At 39.9% G+C, this 24,709-nt stretch overlaps 1 protein-coding gene across 1 annotated transcript in view; it reads left to right on the forward strand.

The window, feature by feature from the left end:
- AMDHD1 (amidohydrolase domain containing 1) overlaps positions 1–24,709 on the forward strand; it is a 33,331-nt gene that overhangs the window by 2,226 nt on the left and 6,396 nt on the right. The window contains exons 2-8 of the mRNA XM_016425731.2: positions 476–582; positions 1,983–2,047; positions 4,828–5,105; positions 6,582–6,807; positions 14,182–14,306; positions 17,970–18,063; positions 21,485–21,645. Coding sequence (XP_016281217.2) covers positions 476–582; positions 1,983–2,047; positions 4,828–5,105; positions 6,582–6,807; positions 14,182–14,306; positions 17,970–18,063; positions 21,485–21,645 — 1,056 coding nt within the window. The remainder of the gene's footprint in view (positions 1–475; positions 583–1,982; positions 2,048–4,827; positions 5,106–6,581; positions 6,808–14,181; positions 14,307–17,969; positions 18,064–21,484; positions 21,646–24,709) is intronic.

Consider the following 24,709-nt stretch of genomic DNA (forward strand, 5'->3'; position numbering starts at 1 on the left):
GTATTGGTTCCAAGGCAGAAGAGTGGTAAGGGTTAGGCAGTGGTGGTTAGTGACTTGTCCAAGGTCACACAGCTGGGAAGTATCTGAGGTCAAATTTGAACCTAGGACCTCCTGTCTCTAGACCTGGGTCTCAATCCACTGAGCCACCCAGCTACCCCGCTTCACTTCACTTTCAATATGCATGAAGGTGGAGGGCAAATTGTGCCAGATTTTATCTGGCTCAAAGACTTGGGCCCATTTAATGGATGGTCACCTGCCATCTTTGAAAAGTCTTTGGAAGTGAGAAAATCCTTATCACTCTAAGGTGAACCATCAAGGGATGGAGGTTTTGGGTCATGACAACTCATAAAATTATCCATCAAGGCACAGATGAGTTGCCAGCCACAGTGGTGATAAGTGTGCCCTCTCAGATGGAGCCACAGACCTTTTGATATATGGAAGTAATTACATTATCCTACCCCATTTTTTCCCCCAGAGATGGTTACATAAAGGCCATAGGCCCTGCTGCTGCCATCCGAAGAGAATTTTCAGGAGTATCATTTGAGGAAAGGATTGATTGCTCTGGAAAATGCATTCTCCCAGGTATTTTCTTCTCCTTCGGTTTAGCCATTAAAACTGGTTTTAGTACTTTGCTGGAGTAGTAAGGATGGGCTAAAGGTGACAGGCTGCCCTTCCTGTATCTAGTGAGGAACTGTCTGAGGTCAGATTTGCACCCAGCACTGGGCAACTCCAGATTTGGCACTCTATCCACTGGGCCTCCTCGCTGCCCATTAATAATGTTCAATAATTCCTTAGTGCCACCAGGAAGAAATACAGACTCCCTCATTTGGCCCTTTGCCATCCGGCTCCAGACTACTATTCCAGGCTGGTTACCCATGGCCCTCACACACTCCACATTCCAGCAAATCTTGCTGCTCTGCTTCATTCTCTTGACACTGTGCATTTGAACCAGGTGGCCGCCATTTCTGGAACTCTCTCCTCTGCTGTGATGCTCCTTGGGGTCCCTGCCTTCCTTGAAGGCTCAGCCTCTGCCATCTCCCTTGGGGAGCCTTTGGTGAAACCCCTCCTTGTGGTGCTCCCCTCCTCCCTAATTCCTGTGTTTCATTTCTTGTATGCACCAATAGAATGGAAGCTTCCTGAGCAGAGAGAGGAGGGAGCCAGCGAGCCAGCCAGAACCAGATGAAAATGTAACTGGGAAATATTTAAAAACAAATAAGAATACAGTGCAACATAGATAATGCTAACATATGGTTTTCTAAGTCAGTATGCTGCTTGGTGGCAATCTTTAGGTATGGTTTAATGGCCCCTGTTTCTTTGACACTGCTGTTCTTGAAGGCAGGCACTGTTTTATTTCTGAATCCTTAGTGCCTTCCACAGTGCCTGACACAGAATACGTCTTTAATATCATTTTATTTTTATTGATGAGGGAATTGAGGCTTCATTTAAAGGAGACCAATGACTTGCCCAAGGTCTCACATTCCATATTCTTCTCAATTCTAAGTTGAGCTCTCACTCACATGTAGTTATAGTAACTTGTCACCAAGGAGCTTACAAACAAACAGCATGGGGCAGCTAGGTAGCACAGTGATAGATAGAGGGCCAGGTCTGGAGTCAGGAGAACCAGGATTCAAATCTGGCCTGAGTCTTTCTACCTGGGTGAACCTGGGCAAGTCACTTAACTCCAAGTTGCTGCTCTTTTGTCTTAGAATTGATCTGAAGACAGAAGGTCAGAGTTATTAAAAAAGAAAGAAAGAAATGACATGATAAAGTATTCCTGTTGAATTAAGGGAGTATTATGTGTATGTTTAATCAAGGGCAAAACAGGTTGGCATCTGATTTAGATCCAAATATTTTAATCACTTAAGTAAGAGAATAAAAAAAAGAAAACAAACATGCACTTAAACATAGTTGCATGAAAAAAATGATGCATTCAAAATGTCCACATTGCATCAGGAGTTAACTGTGTCACTGATTTCATTTAGGTTTGGTGGATGCTCACACTCATCCAGTGTGGGCTGGGGACCGAGTCCATGAGTTTGCAATGAAGGTAATGTTTGTGGATGGTGACAGTAAGACAAAGAAGGACAGCAGATGGAAGGAACTACATTATCCTATCCCCTTTCTTTAGAGATGGCCATAGGTTCCGCTGATGCCATCAGAAGAGGATTTTCAGGAATATCATTTGAGCAAAGGATCTTTCTGGAATGTTTATTTCCTGTGTTTGCCTCAAATGTTTATATGATTCATATTCCACACAGCTCCAAAATGCATATTTTTATTTCTATATCACTTTGCTTGCTTTTTGTTTTTTTTTTGGGTCCAATTCTATTTAGGGTTTTCTCAGCAAAGACACCAGAGTGGTTTGTCATTTCCTTCTCCAGCTCATTTTACAGACAAAGAAACTGAGGCTGACAAGGTTAAGTGACTTTCTTAGGGTCACACAGCTAGTAAGTGTCTAAGGCTGGATTTGAACTCAGGAAGGTGAGTTGAATAACATCAGACCACTATACCACTCAGCTGCTTTTGCTCGTCTGGACATTAGCAAAATTAGAAAATGGGGGAATCTGAGCTCTTGAACGGACAAGTCACATGAATAAGCAGGCTCTCCGAACCAAACCTGACAAATAGCTTTAGCCTCTGCTGGAAGGTTTCCAGAGAGGGAGCTCTCTCCACTCCCCAAAGTGAATTTCCCTTTTACAGATGCCTTTAATTGTGAAGACATTTCCCCTCACATCTAGCCACCCTTCACCACTCCAACTTGCATCCATTGCTGCTAGTCCTGCCCTGGAGGGTAAAGCAGGTCCCAGCTAAACCCTCTTTGGGCGACAGCCCTTCTTCCAACTCTTTGGAACCAACTGTCATGGCTCTTCTAAGCCTCCTTTCCCAAATATTTTTATGTCTTTACACACCACTGGGGAGACACCTGGGACCCCAGCAGATTTAGTCATGGAAGTCACAAGTTTTCTTCAGAGGAGGGCGCCCCTGTCTACCAAGCCATTTCAGATGCGCGGGTGTGGGTGTGTTGCCTAATCCATATATGTATCTATCTATACCTGTCTGACATCAACAGGTAGAGCGATATGAACGTGGACATGAATATAGATGGATAAGGGGAAGCCAGGTGGTACAATGGATAAAGTGCTGGGTCTGGAGTCCTGAAGACTCCTTTCTCCAAGTTCAAACCTGGTCTTATACCCTAGTATTTATAACATATAGCTATTAGCTGTGTGACCCTGGACAAGTCACTTAACCTTATATGCCTCAGTTTCCTCATCTATAAAATGAGCTGGAAAAAGAAATGGCAAACCACTCCAGGATCTCTGTCAAGAAAACCCCAAATGGGGTCATGAAGAGTCAGGCACAACTGAAACAATTAAACAACAACAAAATATACACACACATGCATATATAAATTACTCACTAGCTGTGTGACCCTGACTAAGTCCCTTAACCCCACTGGCCTGTTTCCTCAGTTGTAAAATGAACTGGAGAAAGAAATGGCAAATTGTTTCAGTATATTAACTGAATATTCCTGTATCAGAGATTCCATCCAGTCTACTGTTTACATTTTCTTGTTCTTAGAAATCCCAAATGATGCCTTTCCTTTGAACAAAATTTGGTTAATAAATGAATGGGGCAAGTATTCTTTTCCAGTATATGTGCAAACCTTCACCTGTCCACTATTGCTGTGGGTTTGGCTGAAGGTTTGATGGACCACTACTCTAATTGGGGATCCACCAATTAGAAATGTCTTGGGATGTTCAAGGGAGGGACTGAATCATGAGCTCCTAAAATTCTGTTTGTTGAGTTGCTTGATCAAGATTCGAGGTCTTTGATCATTCCAGAGGGCCAGTGATGATATGGCCTAAACAATAAACAGAAATAATCAATGAATTGATATTCTTACTCCAAAATCCGTCTCTTGAGATAATTTTAGTCATAACAGTACCCTGGCACTAAATATAATCTTCGGCGTGCAGTAGATGCTTACTGATTGTTTGGTTGATTTATCAACCACAATGGTAGTTTGACCTAAGAAGACCTGATTTAAAATACTGTCTCAGACACTTATTATCTGTGTGGCTCAAGGCAAATGACTTGATCTCTCCCTTCAGGTTCAATTGCACCTAAAGAGTATTGGGAGGATCATATGAGATTACATATTTCTTTATCTTCCCCATATGCCATAGGAATAAAAATTTGATAACCTCAAAGCATTATATCTATCTATCATTCATTTATTCATCTCTCCATCTCTCCATCCATCCATCCATCTCTCTCATCTATCTATTGATCTCTCATCTATCTATCATCCATCCATACATCCATCTGTCTTCATCCCTCTATCCATCCATCCATCCATCTCTCTCTATTATCTATCTTTCTATCTATCCATACATCTATCTCTCTATCATCTATAAATCTATCATCTATCTACTATCCATCTATTCATCCATCCCTGTCTGTCATCGATTGATCTATTTTCTATCTATCTATCTATCTATCTATCTATCTATCTATCTATCTATCTATCTATCTATCTGTCTGTCTGTCTGTCTGTCTGTCTGTCTGTCTGTCTGTCTATTTGTCTATCCATCTGTCTATCTATCTATCTATCTATCTATCTATCTATCTATCTATCTATCTATCTACCCATCCTTCCATCCCTTTATCTATCTATCTATCTATCTATCTATCTATCTATCTATCTATCTATCTATCTATCTATCTATCTACCTATCTATCTATCTATCTATCTACCTACCTACCTACATAAAAGCTCTCATGTTATCATCATTATTGTTAGTAAGAGAAAACTGTGTTCAGCTTGCAGGTGCTACCTATATGGATATACACCAGGCTGGAGGAGGGATAAACTTCACGGTCGAGTGCACCCGGAATGCTTCTGAAGAGGAGCTTTTCAGTACTTTCAAATATCGACTGCTTTGTATGATGAGGGCAGGGAGCACCTTGGTAGAATGTAAGAGTGGCTATGGCTTGAACTTGGAGACAGAGCTGAAGATGCTGAGAGTAATTGAAAGGGCTCGGAGGGAACTGGACATCAGCATCTCCTCGACCTACTGTGGAGCTCACTCAGTGCCCAAGTAATCTAAATGCCTTTCTTGGAGTTCATGGTGCTACCTCTGAGTTTCTGTAATCCTCCAATATTCCTCCATGGATTTAAAGGAAAATGAATGCAGAGGGGTGGACTGGGGTGGGGGAAATCCCTGCTTTGATGGATTCTATTACCTATAGGATCATTAACATCTTCCCAAAGAAGAGGTTGGGTAGATTATTCTTTGAAAGATGCTCCTCCCCTCACCCCCCCCACCCCCCGTGGGATGAAGCATCAAAGGATTATGAGAGGGACCTTAGAGGTCATCTAACCAATTTCCTTTTTTTTATAGATAAGAAAACTGAGGCCTGGGGAGAGCAGATGCTTTATTTATAATGATTTTGTTGTTTTCAGTTGTTATAGCCTTATCTGATTCTGTGACCCCTTTTTGGGTTTTCTAGGCAAAGATTATTAGAGTGCTTGGTCATTTCCTTCTCCAACTCATTTTATAGATGAGGAACTGCGACAAACAAGGTTAAGTGACTTGAATGTCTGAGGCTGAATTTGAACTCAAGAAGATGAGTCTTCCTTCCTGGCACACTATTCACTGTGCCACTTAGCTTCCCTACCACTTCATCATGCTGCATGTCAAATGATGGGGTTCTTTCCCTTTCCTCAAAGAAAGGGGGTCCTACCATATGACTTCTGGAATCCAATCAACCTGATCAAGTTCAATACAACCCAACAAAAATATATGTTTTAAACTCTTACTTTCTGTCTTAGTAATAACTCTAAGACAGAAGGGTAAGGGCCAGGTAAGAGGTGTTAAGTGGCTTGCTAAGGGTCACATAGTAAGTGTTTGAGGTCAGATTTGAACCCAGGTCCTCCAGATTCCAGACCTGGTGCTCTATTTATTATGTGCCAGGCACTGTGCTAAGCACTGGGGATACAATTAATAAAAAGAAAGATAATCTTTGCTCTTAAGGAACTTACAATCTAATGGGGGCAGAGACAGCATCCAAAAAAGAGTCAGGAGCGTAGGGGCCATATTGGGTTCTAATAAGAGGGCAGAGCATAAAGGAGAGGGTAGCTGTGAGGGCACTTGGATTTGTGACTGACAGCTATCTTTTGAAGTGGATGGATAAGATACTAATAGTAGAACTCTCAAGATGATGGACCTATTGGTGTCACTCCTTTCATTCAAAAACTATTCATTTGGCACCTAGTAGGTGATGCTGTATATTGAGGCAGAGGTCCTGAGTTCTAATCCCAGCACCATGGTGGTTACTCGAGTAAGTCACTAAATTTCTTTTGGCCTCAGTTTCCTCATTTGTAAAGTGAAGGAGTTGATCATGAGCCATAATCATCTTGAAGACCCCTTTCTGTTCCAGATCTGTGCTCTTATTGTCCATGTGAATTTGCCCTAAAGATTCTGGTCCTAGTTCTCTCGAGGGGCCCCACCTATCAAATACTAACATCTTTCAAGAATCTTTTCACATAAGTTTCCATATTTTTTTTCCATCAGAGGGAAAACTCCAGCTGAAGCTGCTGATGACATTGTCCACAACCACCTCCCTAAGCTACAGGAACTTTGCCAACGGGGAGAAATTCACGTTGACAATATAGATGTGTTCTGTGAGAAAGGAGTCTTTGACCTCCATTCTACCAGGAGGATTCTTCAGAAAGGAAAAGAAATAGGGCTACAAATGAACTTCCATGGAGATGAGCTCCACCCGATGAAGGCTGCTGAGGTATACACTTTTCAACTGTGTTTCTAATGATTTTCTGGCTTAATCCATGTGTTTGATTCAAAAAATGTATATTGGGGGTCAACTGTGTACAAGGGATAGAATAATAATAAAATCTGAAAGCACTTTGAGTTTGGCAAAGCACTTTAGAGATAAAATAAATAATGTAGCAAGTCCTCACAACTACCCTTCAATCTTGGTACTATTATTATCATCCCCATTTTATGGTTGAGGAAACTGAGTCAAATGGATTAAGTGACTTGCCCAAGGTCACACAGCTTTGAATTCAGGGCTTGCTGACTCCATGGTCAGTGCTCTGTCCATTGCTCCATCCAGCTGTCATTTAGATGGAATCTAGAGCAGGTTAAGGAAAACAAGGGCAGAAGGTATATTGGAGCCAGAAGAGGGCTTGGAGTGCTAGGCAGCAACAGATAGCAGACAAAGTCTATTAGACCAGCTGGGTGGTGACATTGCCTGACAGTGCTATTCTCTCCCTTCTAGGGCAACTTATTGGATTAATACATGAAAGCCCAAGAAATACTTTTGGAAAGGGGAGTAAACTCAGCAAAGCAGACAAAGGGCAACACAGATTTAGAGTTAGAAGGGACCTTCAAGATCATCTAGTCCAACTCTGTTTTACAGAGGAGAAAACTGAGGTGAAGAGAAGTAAAATGACTGGCCCAAAGTCACACAGCTAGAAAGAAGCAAGATTTGAACACTAAGTCCAAAACCAGGGCCTTTTTCCCATGGAGCCATGCCAATTCGTGTGATAGGATTTCCAGTCCTTTTGACATTTGCTATTATCTTGTCTTAGCCCAAAAGGAAGCTGAGGGAAAGTGGGTCAGGCTATCAGTTACTGATAACTGATGAAGTTTTATTGTTTGGATCATACAAAGCTCTTAAAAAAAATCCTTACCTTACATCTTGGAACTGGTTACAAGGCAGAAGAATGGTAAGGGCTAGGCAATGGGGGTTAAGTGACTTGCCCAGGGTTACACAGCTAGGAAGTGTCTGAGGCTAGATTTAAATCTAGAACCTCTCTCCTCCAAGCCTGGTGTCCTAACCCTAACCCTCACCCTAACCATTGGGCAACTTAGCTACCCCATATATAAAACTCTTTTGCCAGCATCTTCCAGGTTAACAAATGACATGCAAAGGTGACACCCCAAGGTGAGGAATTTATCTCTTGAATCTGGGAACAACTGACCTTTATTTATTATTTGACTGTTGTTGTTATTAGTGATTTGGGCTTGTTAAACATTGACTTTTCTTATCTTTCCCTGGTAATGTCCCTGGAAAGAGACATCTCTGTGAAGTTATTCATTAGCATCACAGCATTCTGACTGTTTATTCGATATACATTTTTTGCCAGGAGTATCTAGAATGTTTCTGACACTTTTGCTTTTTGGATACCATATTTAGTAGATTACAGGAATGCTGGAAAAATAGCACACCTGGATTTCAGCAAAGGCTTTGTTAACATCTGTTATAATTAAAATAGTTGTTTGTCATAAACTGTAGTGATTATAATAGTGGAAGACATAAATTGTAGTAGATAAAAGAGTGGATGAGTAAATTTGACTGCAGAAAATATGTTTCAAGACAGTGTCTTGTTTTAAAATCAAATATATAAGGTGGTCACCAGGGAAAATTCCCAATTATTCAATATACCCAAGTCAGCTGGGTTTTATAGAGATTTAATTAATACAAATGAGGAATTTAAGAAGAGAGAGAGAGAGAGAGAGAGAGAGAGAGAGAGAGAGAGAGAGAGAGAGAGAGAGAGAGAGAGAGAGAGAGAGGAAATAATGAGAAAAGGGCTATACCAGCCTAGGCCGGCATGAGCCAGCCTAGGAAGAGAGGAATCAGTCAGTCTTTTATCACTCACCACAAGATCTCTCCAAGCAAGGATTCAGAGGGACAGAGTCTCCTCAGAGGGAGTTCCAGCCAGAGTCAGCCTCCCTCAGACTGTCTTCAAGAGACTGTCTCAAGAGACTGTTCCAAGAGCCTTCTTTAGGAGACTGTCTTCATTCTCAGTTTCTCTTCTCCTTTTAAAGGGAATTTTCTCCTATGTCACCCCCCCTAAGTTCTCCCATCTACCAATCACAGTAGATGTTTTTCAAAGGACAGACCATTCTTAGTTCACACCTAAGAAGACTAATTTTTTTGAGTAATTCACACCTGAGTAGACTAGAATCTCTGAGTAAGTTTTCACCTCTTTGCTCCTTGTAAGTTCACAAGTTGCCTGACCTTTATAGGTACTTAGCACCCTTTTGTATTATATCCAAAAATAGGCATAGCTTAAGAACTTTTTGTCTTACTATAAGCATGGGTTTAAGTACTTTTCATTGTTCAGCAAAGAGTTTACAACTTTATCTTCCCCTAAGGCATGCTTAAGTATGGTGAAGTAGAGTTCTCACATTCCTGATCAAGTACTTTCACTGACCAAATGGGGATGGTCCCAATGGGGAATGGTCTTAACCCAACCCCATGAAGTAGGGTCTGGGAATTTCTTCAAGGTTTACAATCCAACCTTATGAAGTAGGGTCTGAGAATTTTTAAGGTTCACAATCCCTGATGATCATTGGGAGACTAGTCTCCCCATTGATCATTTAACATAATCCTCTTGTAATCCTAAATACACTTCTAACTATAGATATACACAATATTCAATTTTCTAAGAGGAATTAGAATAGTGAGGGAGGAATAGAAAGAAAGAAAGCAAAACCAATGTTTTGCTAGGCGCATTGACAGAAAGCCAAATTAGGGGCAGTCCCTTTTTGGCATAAATGCATACATTTACAATAAATGTTCAATCAATGTTCAGTTCAATCAACCATATCCAAAGTTCATTCTTGATCTTCTTGATGAAGTGTAGGTTTTCTCGCATCTTTCTGCAACAATTCATTCTCTGGATTTAGGAGTTATCAATCTTCTTCCTTGAAGATCTTTTCTCGAACAAAATCAAAATCCTGAATTTTTATAAAAATACAATCTCAAACAAAAAATAAAAAATTCTTAGATTTTAAATTAAAATACACATCTCTCCCACACCCTTTGGGAACAGGATGGAGAGAGGTGGCCTAGGTGACAATGGCATTCATTGGATTCAGAATCCATTGGATGATTGGACCCAAAGGCTAGTTATGAATGAATAGATGTCAGCATGGAGGGATGGCTATGGTGGAATGTCACTGGAATTTTCTCTTGGTCTTATTATGTTCAGCATTTTAATCAATTACTTAGAAGAAGCTATAAATGCCTTGATTATCAAATTTTCTATTGGCACAATGCTGATGTGGGTATTTAACAAGTTGGAGGAAAAGAGTAAGGATCCAAAAAGATTATAATATGCTAGAATTTGAAGCTGAATCTAATAAGGTAAAATATAATAGGTATAAATGTAAGGCCTATCCCTGGGTTCAAAAAATCATCTACAATAGTATGCGTTAGGGGGAGATATGACTAAACTATAGCTTCTGAATCAATATGTTTATTCTATTCCCAAAAGCAGAACTGTAACTAAGATGGGAAAACCAGAGTTTTGTCTCAGGAAACCAATTTTACAAGGTGTCTACATGAACTATCTTTCAGCAGTATAGAAGCAAGACAGCTTAGAGGACACAGAATATGAGTTGGAAAGGCCCATGAATGCCAACTATTTCAACCTATAATTGAAGAAGAATCCCCTATAAAATATCAATAAATTATTATTCAGTAAATAAGAATTTATCAAGACTTTATGAATTATACCTACTATGTGCCCAATATTTTGCTAGATACAGGGAATACAAAGGCAAACATAGGAAGAGCCCCAACCTATCCTCAAGAAGCTTCTACCTGAGAAGTAGTCATGAAACCTTGACCTAGAGACCCACAAAAACCCTGTTACTTCCCAAGGTATATCATCCTATTTTTGATAGCTCTAATTTTTAGGGAAAATTTCCTGACATCAAGCCCAAATGCAAGAGTAATTAGTTAAAGCAATTAATCTCAAAAAATACATTAACTATTTGGAAAAATAAGCAATGAAAGAGTCCTACCAAATTCCATTTATAATCCAAATATGGTGCCGATATCAAAACTAGGGAGTGCAAAAACATAGAAAGAAAACTATAGACTGATCTCCCCAAAGAATATTGATACAAAAAATTTAAACAAAATACCAACAAGGAGATTATAGCAATATATAACATGGTTATATAACATAAGGATTATTCACTATGACCAGGCAAATTTAATATTAGAAAAACTGTCAATAAAATTGACCGTATCAATAATAAAACCAATAGAAATCATGTAATTATCTCAATAGATGCAAATGGAACTTTTGATAAAATGCAATTCCCATTCCTATTAAGAATAATTAGTTGGACTTTCCAATACCCTTTCCCCATCAACTGCACTGTGAGCCTCTGTAAGAATCCTGCTGACTCAGATCCCAGGGCAAAGGTGTAACCATGACAGAGTACCTTGATAACAGGGTGGGAAGCACAACTCCCTTCAGCCTCCACACCTTCACTGACACCTTCAGCTTCTGCTGCCAGCTGGGAAAGATCTGACCTCAGGGCTCATTAATACTCCATCTGTCTAATCTAGTCAATCAGCAGAGCAGAGAAGAAGTCCCTTCAGGAAAGAATAGCCCAAACCAACAGATCCAACAAATAATCAGAGGAGCAAGATTACAGCCAATGAAAGAGGGCAAAGAAGTTAAAACTATGAGTAAATAACAGAAAAAGAAAAAATAAATTACAATCGACAGCTTCTATCAAGGTAATGAACAAAGAGCAAATCGAATGTAGGAGGACCAAGGAACACCAAGCAAAAACATGGAAACTCCAGTGAATTGGACACAGGCTTTGGAAGATCTCAAAAAACAATTCAAAAAACAATTAAGAGAGGCTGAATACAATTGGAAAAAGTACTTAAAAAGCAAAATAAGTCATCTGGAAACAGAGGCACATGAAATAAAACAAGAAAATAGTGTCTTGAAAGCCAGAATGGGCCAGCTTAAAAACAAGGCAAAGAAAGTGAAAGATGGCCTACAAAGAAAAACAGAGCAGAAGGAGAAGGATGACCAAAAAATCCAAGGATGAAATTCAGTCTTTAAAAATTAGAATCCAACAACTAGAAGCAAATGACTTTACAAGGCAGCAAGAGAATATAAAACCAAAATCAAAGAAATGAAAAAATTGAGGAAAATATGAAACACCTCATTGATAAAACTACAGACTTGGAAAATAGATCCAGAAGAGACAATTTAAGAGTTATTGGACTACCAGAAAATCATGACAAAAGAAAAAGCCTGGACATCATTTTATAGGAAATTATCCAAGAAAACTACCCCAATATTCTTGAACAAGAGGGAAAGGTGGAGATTGCAAGAATCCACAGATCATCTTCTGCATTTAATCCCCAGTTGACAACACCCAGGAATGTTATGGCCAAATTCAAGAACTACAAGTCCAAGGAAAAGATACTACAAACTTCTAAGAAGATAGCATGGAACCACAGTTAGGATAACATAGGACCTGGCTGCATCCACACTGAAAGACCAGAAGGCATGGAATATGATATTATGGAAAACCAGGGAACTGGGTTTATGACCAAGAATCAGCTACCCAGAAAAATTGACTGTAATCTTGTGGGGGAAAGTATGGTCATTTAATAAAATAGAAGACTTCCAAGCATTCCTAAAGAGAAGACCTGCCTTAAACAGAAAATTTGATGCCCAAATACAGAACTCAAAAGAATCACCAAAAGGTAATTAAGAAATGGAAAAAAAAATTTTAAGGGACCCAGTAAGTTCAAATGATTTGTATTCCTATAAGAAAAGATGATATTGCTATCTTAATCTTAAAAATTGTTATTATCATCAGGGTAGCTAGAAGAAGTATACCTAAAGGGGACAGTGACAAATTGTCTAGGATGCTATGTCAAAAATATATAAAATCTAGGGGTAAAAAAGAAGATAATACTAAGAAAAATGGGAAAAGAGATAAAATGGGATAAATATATATTGCATAAAGAAGTGCATGGGGGGAGGTGGGGAGGAGACCAATACAATGAAAGAATGAAAGATGTTGGAGACAGTCTCTAAGAAAATTTTCATCATTACAGTAGAAAGGATAAAAAAGGTTCAAATGGAAGGAAAACCTCCAACTCCAAATTCAATCACCATCATAAACATCAACATCATCACCATCATCACCATCAACAACATCATCATCAATGTTATCAATATCATCATCAACAACATCATGAACAACATCAACATTATCAACATTATCATCAACATCACATTATCATCATCAACATCATCATCAACAACAAAATCAACAACATCATCTATATCATCAACAGCAACGTCATCAATGTCAACATTAGCATCCAACTATCCATCTTTTCCTGGCCCAGGAAAGATTTTTGCTGGGTGGTCTAACCTAAGAGCATACTATGCAGAGTACTGAATGAGAACCAAAAGACCTAAGCTCTAGGCTTGAGTGCTACTATGTGTCCTTTGGGGGTAAAAAGGAAGCCTTATTTTTTCCTGGACTCAATTTCCTCATTTATGTATGAGTGAAACTTACCTGAACTTTGCATTAAGTTAATCAATCAAATAAAAAAATAAACCACTTGTAAACAAGAAAAATTAAAATAAATGTAAAAAAGAATAATTAGGTAAGGGGACAGCTGGGTAGTTCAGTGTATAGAAAACCCCACCTGGAGATAAGAGGTACTGGGTTCACAGCTGATTTCAGACACTTCCTAGCTGTGTGACCCTGGGTAAGTCACTTAATCCCCATTGCCTAGCCCTTACTATTCTTCTGCCTTGGAACCAATACAAGTATTGATTTCAAGGTAGAAGGTAATTTTTAATTTTTTAAAATTAAAAAGAAATAAATTAAATTTTAAAATTTAAAAGAATAATTAGTTTAAAAAGACACTATCCAAAGATGATCTGGGGTGAGCTTTTCCCTTGCCCTGTTCTACCCATTATACCCCATTTGACTGCTTCCTAGCCAGAGTTTCTGCATATTCCCTCCATGTGCTGGTAGCTTGACCCATGTATAATATGTTCTTTTGTTTTTCTCATGTGTAATCTGTGGTACTTGCCCCAGGACCAACAATCCTTGGTGATAACTCCACCCAAAAGCATTCGTATTTTTTTCAGACTGGTTTTTGAAACAGTAAATTAGCTAAATGTCATTTTCAAATGAATGACCTATTACAAGCCACTCACCGAGCCTAAAAAGGCAAAAGAGAGAGTAACAATTAACTTCTGAGGGCAGGGGTACAGAACACATTTTTAAAAAACATCTCATTACTAAGGTGTCATTAATGTCTGTCCATCTTTCCTTCTCCGCACATTTTGTGTAGCTTGGAGCTGAGCTAGGAGCCCAGGCAATTAGCCACTTGGAAGAAGTCAGTGATGCAGGTATCACTGCTATGGCAACTGGGAAATGTTCAGCAGTCCTTCTCCCCACCACCGCCTACATGCTGAGGTAATGCTATTTAACACATTGCTTAGAATAAAGGCACATTCATAAGCCATTGATGACTCCACCTTCCTTGGGTCTTTCTAGTCCTTTAAGAGACCATCCCCAGCCAGGCCAGTTACTAGAGATCTTTGCCATGGCCCCCCTGAGGCTAACCAATAGAGAAGGCTGGTGCATGGAACAGGATCCTGGGAACTCTGGGTTCGAGACATAATCAGGGATTCAGTCCAGGATGAACTACAAAGGAAACTCAGGTGGAAAGTCCTAAGGAAGAAACCAGAGATGTTTCCCAAGAGCAATCAAGAAGTTTTCCAGCAGGGGGTCATGCCATATTTCTTACTGCATTGAAAGATGCGAGAGGATGTGTTCCAGATCATCAGGTGTAACAATGAAGGAAAGGAAGAGGTAGGAGAGGGCTACCAAGACAGGTACAAACCAAGGATGATGCAATGAGACTAGTTAGTGGCCCAGCAAAACGAGACTTTGACAGGCTATTGGATGATGAATCTAGAGATGAAAGGGACCTCGAGGCAATGGCATCCAATACTGTCATTCTAAAGCTGAAGAAACAGAGACCCACAGAAATGAAATGATCTGTCTAAAGCTATGTAGGTAGAAGCACCAGAGGCAGGATTTGAAATTAGGTGCACTGATTAATTCTGCAAAACTGGCACCCCCCCCCCCCATCAACCAGTATTTATTAAGTATCATCTATATGCTGGGCACTGTGCTGGGTACTAAGAATATGAATTCAAAGAATGACTGACCTGTAGCCAGGAGGACCTGGATTCAGAAGTGGCTTCAAACACTTCCTAGCTAGTGTGACCCTGAGCAAGTCACTTAACCCCAAATGTCTAGTCTTCTGTCTTAGAATTGATACTGAGACAGAAGGCAAGGGTTTTGAAGGAAGCAAGCCTTCCCCTCAAAGAGTTTACATTTCTGAAAGGATGGAAACCAGGGAGTACCCCTTCCTCACTAATATCTTAACCTAGAGCAAAGGCTCTTAATTTGGGATCCATGAACTTATTCTGTATTCTATATTATTTTAATTACTTTATCATTAGTTTAATTATTATATAATTATTTTAATTATAATATTTTAATTCATTAAGTTACTTACTATTAATTTAATTTTAAACCCTTAACTTCTGTCTTTGAATTAACACTGTGTATTGGCTTCAAGGCAGAAAAGTGAGTGGTAAGAGCTAGGCAATGGGGGTTAAGTGACTTGCTCAGGATTACATAGCTAGGAAGTGTCTGAAGACAGATTTGAACCCAGGACCTCCCTTCTCTGGGCCTGGCTCTTAATCCACTGAGCCACCAAGCTGCACCCCCATGAACTTAGTTTATTTTATTATTTTATTTATTATTTTTATTTTTTAGAGTATTGGGGCAATTTATTAGCTGTTATATTTTTAATAAAAAATTTTAAACTTTAATTAATTAGTTTTCCATGGTTATGTGATTCATGTTCTTTCCCTCTCCTCCCCTAGCCTATAAACAATTCCCCTGCGTTTTACATTTATCATTGATCAAGACCTATTTCCATATTATTAATTTTAAAAACTATTTTAGAAGGGACAGCTAACCCTTACCACATGAATTGATACTAAAACAGAAGGTAAGAGTTTTTAAAAATAAAAATTAACTGGCCTCAGATACTTCCTAACTGTGTGACCGTGGGCAAGTCACTTCACCCCCACTGCCTAGCCCTTACCACTCTTCTGCCTTGGAACCAATATACAGTATTGATTCTAAGACAGAAGATAAGGGTTTTTTTTTTTTAAATAAAAATAAATAAAAATTAAGAAACATTTTGGATAACATTTAATATGATTTGGTATCCTTTATAATACTGTGTGTTTATCAATTTAAAAATATTATCCCAAGAAGGGTCCATAGTCTTCACCAGACTGCCAAAGGGGTCCCTGATACAAAACAAGTTAAAAACCCCTGACCTAGAGTAACAACCTTGCAAGGCTATATAGAACTTCAAGGCAACTAGGCATCAAAAGCCCTTGTAGATAACATTTCCTGCCTGCCAACAGTTTCCTTATGACATTGCCTTTTTTGGACGGTCAAGCCAATTTAAGGAACAGTCTTACCATTCCTTCTGTTCTACCTATTCCTATCGCATCCTGCCCCCACCCTCCAGCCCCTTTCCTTCTACATTCACAGCAAAAGTCAAACAAAATTAGAAAAAGAAAAGCCACTGTCATGCCTATCGTGTGAGTCTTTGCTATTTGCCTGAATACCTAATGATCTGTTTTCTATCCAGAAGATCGTCCTTTGTATACCTCCTTCCAAGCCACTTCCCAGCAGAGGGTTCCTTGAGTTTTACAAGAAATACTTAATTAAGTGTACTTACTACTGACTCTATCGGGCAGGGACCTAGCTCTCTGGACGTTGGCAGGCTGACATTTTCCAAGGGCCACGTCCCACTTATTTATTGATTAACTGCTCGGCTCAAATACTCTGTTAGGAGACAAAACATGCAATTTCAGAACTTTCATCCTAATGTCAGCAGTGATACAATTATAAAGATCACACAAAATGTAATTATTCGGTATGGGAGAATGGGTAGATTTCCATTTTCTTTCCATAAACATTCCCAAATGGTGTCTTGTGGTTTACAGCTCAAAGTTGTGGATCCTGTCCTCTGCAGACCTTCAGTGGGAGTTAATAAGCCAACAAACTTTTATTAAGCTCTTTCTATGTGCCAGACTTGGTGCTAAGCCCTGGGAGGAAACAAGGAAAGTCCAAAAGCAGGCTCTGCCCCGGAGGAGCTCATAGTCTAATGGGAAGGGGATGGAAGGAACCAGCAGTTATCGATCACCTTCACTGTACTTGACAAAAATATTATCTTGTGATCTGTGATTGATTTAATGAGGGAACCACCACGCAAGCCACTGTGTACAAACAAGCTATAGATGATAAATGGGGCATAATCAGCAGAGAGAAGGTGCTAGAATGAATTGAGTTTGCAAAAGGCTTTTTGTGGAAGGTGGGGTTTTAGCTGGAACATGAAGGAAGCCAGAAGCTGGAGATGAGAAGGGAGAGAACTCCAGGCATGGCATCAACCAGTGAAAATGCACAAAATGATTGGGGTGGGTAGTGGCTTCTAGGTGGAACAGTGGATTGAGAGCCAGGTCCAGAGTCAGGAGGACCTGGGTTCAAATCTGCACTTAAAACACTTCCTTGTTGGGTGACCCTGGGCAAGTCACTTACCCCCCATTTGCCTAGCTCTTGCCTTTCTTGCTTAGAGTTATTAGGGCAGGAAGTAAGGGTTTAAGAAAAAAGGATCTGGCCTCAGCTACTTCCTAGCTGTGTGACCCTGGGCAAGTCACTTGACCCCCATTGCCTAGCCCTTACCACTCTTCTGCTTTGGAACCACTATACAGTATTGACTCCAAGACGGAAGGTAAGGGTTTTAGGGGAAAAAAAAGAAAGAAAAAAGGATTTGGAGATATGACACATATAGTACATATGGGGAAATTCCTATATAATCAATAAATGACAAATGTGAACAATAAAGTGGTTAGGAAGAAAAGGAAAAACTTGCTTCTTTCTGGAAGTGATCAGGAAAGAATCAGGGAAGAGAGATCATTTAAGCTAGGCTTTGAAGAATAAAAATCTAAAAGACAAATGCTGACTTTCTTTTTCTCCTAGATTGAAGCAACCCCAAGCAAGGAAGATGTTAGATGAAGGAGTAATCGTTGCTCTTGGCAGTGATTTCAATCCTAATGCGTATTGTTTTTCCATGGTAAATTATGTGTGTGTGTGTGTGTGTGTGTGTGTGTGTGTGTGTGTTTTGCTGAGTATATTGAGTATCAAAAGCTCTTCTTTATTCTTTTGTATAATTCTTTCTCTATCAAGACAGTGTAACCGAGTAGCTAGAAAGCTGGCCACAATCCCTGGGCTCAAATCCTACCTCTGACTTATATTGATAGTGTGACTCAGGGTAAGTCACTAAACTTCCTCTTTACCTTCTGTCTTAGAACTGATCCCAAGGATCCATTCCAAGGTAGGAGAGTGGTAAAGACTAGGCAATTGGGGTTAAGGGATTTGCCCAGGGTCACCCTGTCAGGAAGGGTCTGATGCCAGATTTGGACCCAGATCCAAATCATCAAGTCATCAACTTCTCAGTAACCCCAGGCAACAATCTTAGGCCAGGAGACACATAGCAAGTGCTGATGACCGCTGGTAGAGAACGTTGTGTGTTAGGAGCTCTTTACACCAGTAAAACTACAGGTCTGGTTACATTATTTCTCTAAATATTAAAAAAAAACAGATTACATTGTGAAAGGTTCTGAAAAATGTCTAGAGACCGATTAAGAAAATATGGATATAATGTAGCCATTACAATGCTTTTTGGTTCTAAGGCACAACCCTGATTGCCTAGCGCTTGCTGCTTTTTTGTTTTAGACTTGGTACTAAGACAGAATGTAAAAGTTTGGGGGGGGGGGGAAGACCAATGTTCTTTGGACCGTCTCAAGCAAAGAAAGGGCAGGAGCTTCCTTCCTGACAGAGGTATCCAAAAAAAATAATGGAACGAGCTGAAACAAAGAATCCCAGAATCCCAAAGCTAGAAAGAGCTCCAAGGTTGTCCAGTCTAATTCATTGCTAAATATAAATTCCTTCTGACCTCCCTGGGAAGAGAAGAGTCTCCACTTGAGGACCTCCAAGAATGTGGAACCAACCACTCCTGACTGGTAATATTTATTCAGTTGTTTCAGTCTTATCCAAATCTTCATGACCCCATTTGGGGTTTTCTTGGCAGAAATATTGCAGAGATTTGCAATTTCCTTCTCCAGCTCATTTTACAGATGAGGAAACTGAGGCAAACAGGTTTAATGACTTGTTCTGGGCCACTCAGCCAGCTAGTCACTCAGTGTCTGAGGTCAAATTTGAACTCAGATCTTCCTTACTCCAAGCCTGGCTCTCTATCCACTGCATCACCTAGCTACCCAAACTGGTTATATTTTGGGATAATCATAGTAGGAAGTTGGTTCTTAGAATCTTCCTCGATACCTCTGAGATACAAAGTGTTACCAGTGAGAAAGACTGCTGGGTTTGGAGTCAGAGAACCTGGACTCTGCTACATCTCTGTGGTTTTATGAACATCTCTCCATGACAACTGGTTGTGCCCTATGGAGCCAAGCAGCATCCGTCTTGTTCTCAGTCACATAGCTTGTAAGTACCTGAGGCCAGATTTGAACTTGAGAAGACAAGTCTTTTGGATTCCATGCCCAGTGCTCTAACCATTATGCTGCCCCCCTCCCCATGAGGCAGCCTTTCAAATACAGCCATCCCTTCCACATCACAGGGGTGTGAGGGTTAGGGGCACGATCTGGAAAATCCATGGGAAATATTTTGGCTCTCCTTTCATACCAGAGAAGGAGGCTGAGTATTTTTTCTTTTAGGGGGTGTTAACAGTACCTCGTTATAAAATTTGGGTCAAGTAGTTATCCCTTCTACATCGCAGGGGGCAAACTTTAACGTTTGACTTATTTTAACTTTAAAAAAGAAGTTCTGTCTATTTGTGGTGTTAAAAATAAGGAATGAAAGAAGATCCTGTATGTTGATATTATACAATACTATGCATACAGTTTATGCATTTCTGAGTTTCTAAAATGTTTTCTGGGTGTTGTCTGCTGACCTTTATGTGTTGTTGCATCTTCTGTAAAACTCTTCTGAAATCCCTGCCTGATTTCTTATGCCAACCCACGATATGTCAAAACTGAGATGGGGAAAATGGCTTTGTAGCAGAGACCTACTATTTGAAGGTCCTCACCAATTCAGGCTAAATATCCCTAGTTCCCTTAAACAAGCTTCCCATGGCCCAAGCTCAAGGTATTTACTTGGGACTCTTCTTTGGATCCTCTCCAGTTTATCAGTATCCTTCTGAAGATGAGGTACCCAGAAACTCAAGTCAATATGACAGATGTAGTCCTTGCCAGATAAGTGGCAAAGTAGACAGAGCACTAGCAGGCCTAGAAGACATGAGTTCAAATCCAGCCTCAGTAACTTACTAGCTGTGTGAGCCTAATAAATTACTTAAACTCTCTGGACCTCTTTTTTTTTCTTCATTTATAAAAAGGGGTCAATAATAGCACCTACTTCTGAGAGTTGTGAAATTCAAAGGAGATAATTATAAAGTGCTTAGCACAGTACCTGGCATATAGTAAGGGCCATACAAAGGTTAGCCATTGATATTAGGATTATTTTGGGGGTGGCTGGGTGGCTCAGTGGATTGAGAGTCAGGCCTAGAGATGGGAGGTCCTGGGTTCAAATCTGGCCTCAGATACTTCCCAGCTGTGTGACCCTGGGCAAGTCACTTAACCCCCATTGCCTAGCCCTTACCACTCTTCTGCCTTGGATCCAATACCCAGTATTGATTCTAAGACAGAAGGTAAGGGTGTAAAAAATACATATTAGGATGATTTCCTTTCTCTATCATCAATTACCTTTCTCCAGCTCTATCATCTCCTGTGTTCTGGACACTTTTCTAATGCAGCCTATTCTGACAATGGTTTCTTAGGCTGCCATGTCCCATTCTTGATGGAATAGTCTATCTAGAGGGCATAGGAACACAAGTCTAGTCCATCTAGTCTAATCCTCCCATTGTATAGATGAGATAAATGAGATTCAAAGAGATTAAATTCTACCATTTGTCTTATTCCCTGATTTATCAAAAGGTCCCCTGGGTCAGTAAAAATTCCCTTTTCCATCCCCATAACAAGAATTAGTCACAATAAAGTAAATGAGTTTTTAATGATATAATTATTTAATGTAAAATGTGCACATTGGATATGGCCCCCAAATTAGTTTCTGGAAATCAAATCACAATTTAAATGATTCTAGGTGAGCCTTTATACTTGAGCTGATTTGATCCTCAGAACAACCCTGTGAGGTAGGTGCTCCAGCTATTATTCATTCCGTTTTATAGTGGAGTATACTAAAGCTCAGAAAAGGGTCAAATAGCTAGTAAGTATCAGAGGTGTAATTTGAAGCCAGGACTTTATAAACTCCAAGTTAAAACTCACACTGCCAAAAGCACACTCTCAAATTTAATGCTTCATAATCATTTTATTTGACAAGAAGAATATTGATTTGGGGACTTTAAGTGGTCATTGTCAGCAATTCTTTGGTGACTTTTCTCTGACCTGATATTTCTGTCCTAGCCCACTGTCATGCACTTGGCCTGCGTGAACATGAGAATGTCGATGCCTGAAGCTTTAGCTGCTGCCACCATAAATGCTGCTTATGCCCTGGGACGATCGAATACTCATGGATCCCTCGAGGTCGGCAAATGTGGAGATCTCATTGTCATCAACTCACCAAGGTGGAGATTCTCCTCATGTTACTATTATTTTCTATGCCTAGTTTCAGGCCAAGTTGTGTTTTAAATCTTGTTGCTAGCTATTAGATATTTCAGGATCTACTTGGCCTGAATTTGCTTGTTAATTGTGGCCTTTCGTCCTTCCTTCTTCCTCCTCTCCTCCCCTCTTCCACTTCCGTCCACCATTTGTCCCTAAGCAAGTTATGCTTTGGGATTGGCTCAGGTCAGAACACAAGGAATATAAAAACTGCCAACTCGAAGATGCCTCCATTCTGGCTTATATTTGTATCCTCAACTCTTTGCTCAGAGACTGGTGCCCATGTCTTCTTAATAAATTTCTGTTCTCTCTCTCTCTCTCTCTCTCTCTCTCTCTCTCTCTCTCTCTCTCTCTCTCTCTCTCTCTCTCTCTCTCTCTCTCTCTCTCTCTCTCTCTCTCTCTCTCTCTCTCTCTCCCCCCCTCCCTCTCCTCTCTCTCCCCCTCCCTCTCCTCTCTCTCTCTCTCCCTCTCCTCTCTCTCTCTCTCCCTCTCCTCTCTCTCTCTCTCTCTCTCTCTCTCTCTGTCTCTCTCTCTCTGTCTCTCTCTTTCTCCTCTTTCTCTTTCTTTCATATTTACCTATCTCCTCTATATCACATATCATCAGTCTATATATTTATTATCTCTATCATCTATCCATCTATAATCTGCCTATACCTCTAGCTTTCTATCAGCCAACTATACCTTTATCATCTACATTCTCTATATCTAACTATATCATAATTCTACATATTATCTATACGCTTCTATCTACCCATCTTCTCTGTCATCTAATATCTATCATCTGTCTGTCATTGTTCTATATATTTATTGTTTCTATTATCTCCCATTTATAACCTGTCTATATTTCTATCTCTCAGAACTACCTATACCTCTTTCATCTTTCTCCCTCCCTCCCTATCTCCTTTCTATCTATCCATCTATGAATCCATCTATCCATCCATCCATCTATCTTATCTATTTTCTTCCTTCCTTCTTTCCTTCCTTCCTTCCTTCCTTCCTTCCTTCCTTCCTTCCTTCCTTCCTTCCTTCCTTCCTTCCTTCCTTCCTTCCTTCCTTCCTTCCTCTCTTTCTTTCTTCCTTCCTCCCTCTCTCTCTCTTCCTCTCTCTCTTCCTTTCTTTTTCTTCCTCTCTCTCTTCTTTTCTTTTTCTTTCTTTCTTTCTTCCTTCCTTCCTTCCTCCCTCTCTCCCTTCCTCTCTCTTCCTCTCTCTTCCTCTCTCTTCCTCTCTCTTCCTCTCTCTTCCTCTCTCTTCCTTCCTCTTCTTTCTTTCTTTCTTTCTTTCTTTCTTTCTTTCTTTCTTTCTTTCTTTCTTTCTTTCTTTCTTTCTTTCTTTCTTTCTTTCTTTCTTTCTTTCTTTCTTTCTTTCTTTCTTTCTTTCTTTCTTTCTTTCTTTCTTTCTTTCTTTCTTTCTTTCTTTCTTTCTTTCTTTCTCTTTCTTTCTTCCTTTCTTTCTTCTTTCTTTCTTTCTTTCTTTCTTTCTTTCTTTCTTTCTTTCTTTCTTTCTTTCTTTTTCTTTGTTTGTTTCTTTCTTTCCATCTATCCATCTGTCCATCCATCCATCCATCTATCTATTCATCCATTCACTCATCCACCCACCCATCCATCTGTCCTGCCACCTATCCATCTGTCTGTCTGTCTATCTACCTGATGTAACTGAAGTCAGAGTTGTCCATGGTTCAAAGGGCCTTTCTCAGTTATTTTTATCAAGTGAGATAACATATGTAAAAGTATGTTGCAAACCTAATAGTGTTATATAAAATGTCAGTCATTATTTGTAGGGGTTGTCAATCAATCAATCAATATTCGTCAGATGCCTACTCTGTGCTAGATATGTTGTATTTCTCTTGGAGTACCATAAAAATATTGAAAAATGTCCCTTGGATAATCTTCTAGACTGAAGGGTAAAGCACTTTAAGGCTTACAAAGCATTTTACTCACACTAGCTAATTTCTCTCTGAGGAGTAGGATAGGAGGGAAGAGAGATGAGGAGAGTGAGGGAGGGCAAAGAAGGGAGAGAAAGAGAGAGCCAGAGAAAGAGAGTCAGAGAAAAGGAGAGGGGGATGAAAGGGGAGAGAGAAAGAGAGGCAGAGAGAGAGAGAGACAGAAAAAGAGGGAGGGAAGGAGGGAGAGAGGGAGGGAAGGAGAGAGGAAGAGAGAGAGAAGGATCTTACCAGATCAGGGTTATGTGTTGTCTTCCATTCGTAACGTATCCTGGATGAAGAAATTCCCTCTGCAGATTTGAGTTGACACTCTCCAAAACTCATAGTCTTTAGAAAGTTGCCTAGAACCTGCAAGTTAAGTGTATTGCCCAGATTCACACCTCTAGTATGCATCAGGGGGCTTCCTGGATCCAAGTCTGGGTATTTTGCACTGCTGTTGCTAATGGCTCTTAATAATTGCACATTGATTGAATATATATTTCTATATGCACATGTGAGGAGTGAGAAGCATGATGTAATATGTACTAAATTTGGAGTCAGGAAGTCCTGGGTTCAAATTCTGATTCCTATACTTACCAGTTCTGTGACATTGGGCAAGTCACTTACTTCTATCAGACTCGTTTCTTTGTCTATAAAATGAGAATGACAATAGCACTTCACTCGTCGAATTGTAGTGAGGTTCAAATGACATGAAATGAGCTAGTGTGAGTAAAATACCTTGTAAGCCTTACCAGTTTTACATTTATGCTTCTGTATGTAGTGGTAGCTAGGAAGCACAGCAGATAGGGCACTGGAAGTTCCAAAAAAAGAGCATATGGGGGAGAGACAGCTCTTCAAAGGATACTGAGGACCTTAGTCCAACCCTCCCATTTTATAGACGAGGAAACTGAGGAACATAAAAGTTAAGTGTCCTGCCCAGAGTCACGCAGCTCATATGTATCTGATGTGGGATTTGAACCCAGATCTTCCTGCCTCTGTCTGCAGTCCTACCTAGCTGGTGGGGATATAATACACACCGATAAAGGAGAAAATCTTTTAAAATGTTGGACTAAGGCTTATTGAAGAGAAAAATGTGCCTTGTAGACACTGAA

Source organism: Monodelphis domestica, chromosome 5 (assembly GCF_027887165.1).
Source record: "Monodelphis domestica isolate mMonDom1 chromosome 5, mMonDom1.pri, whole genome shotgun sequence".
Classification (NCBI taxonomy): domain Eukaryota; kingdom Metazoa; phylum Chordata; class Mammalia; order Didelphimorphia; family Didelphidae; genus Monodelphis; species Monodelphis domestica.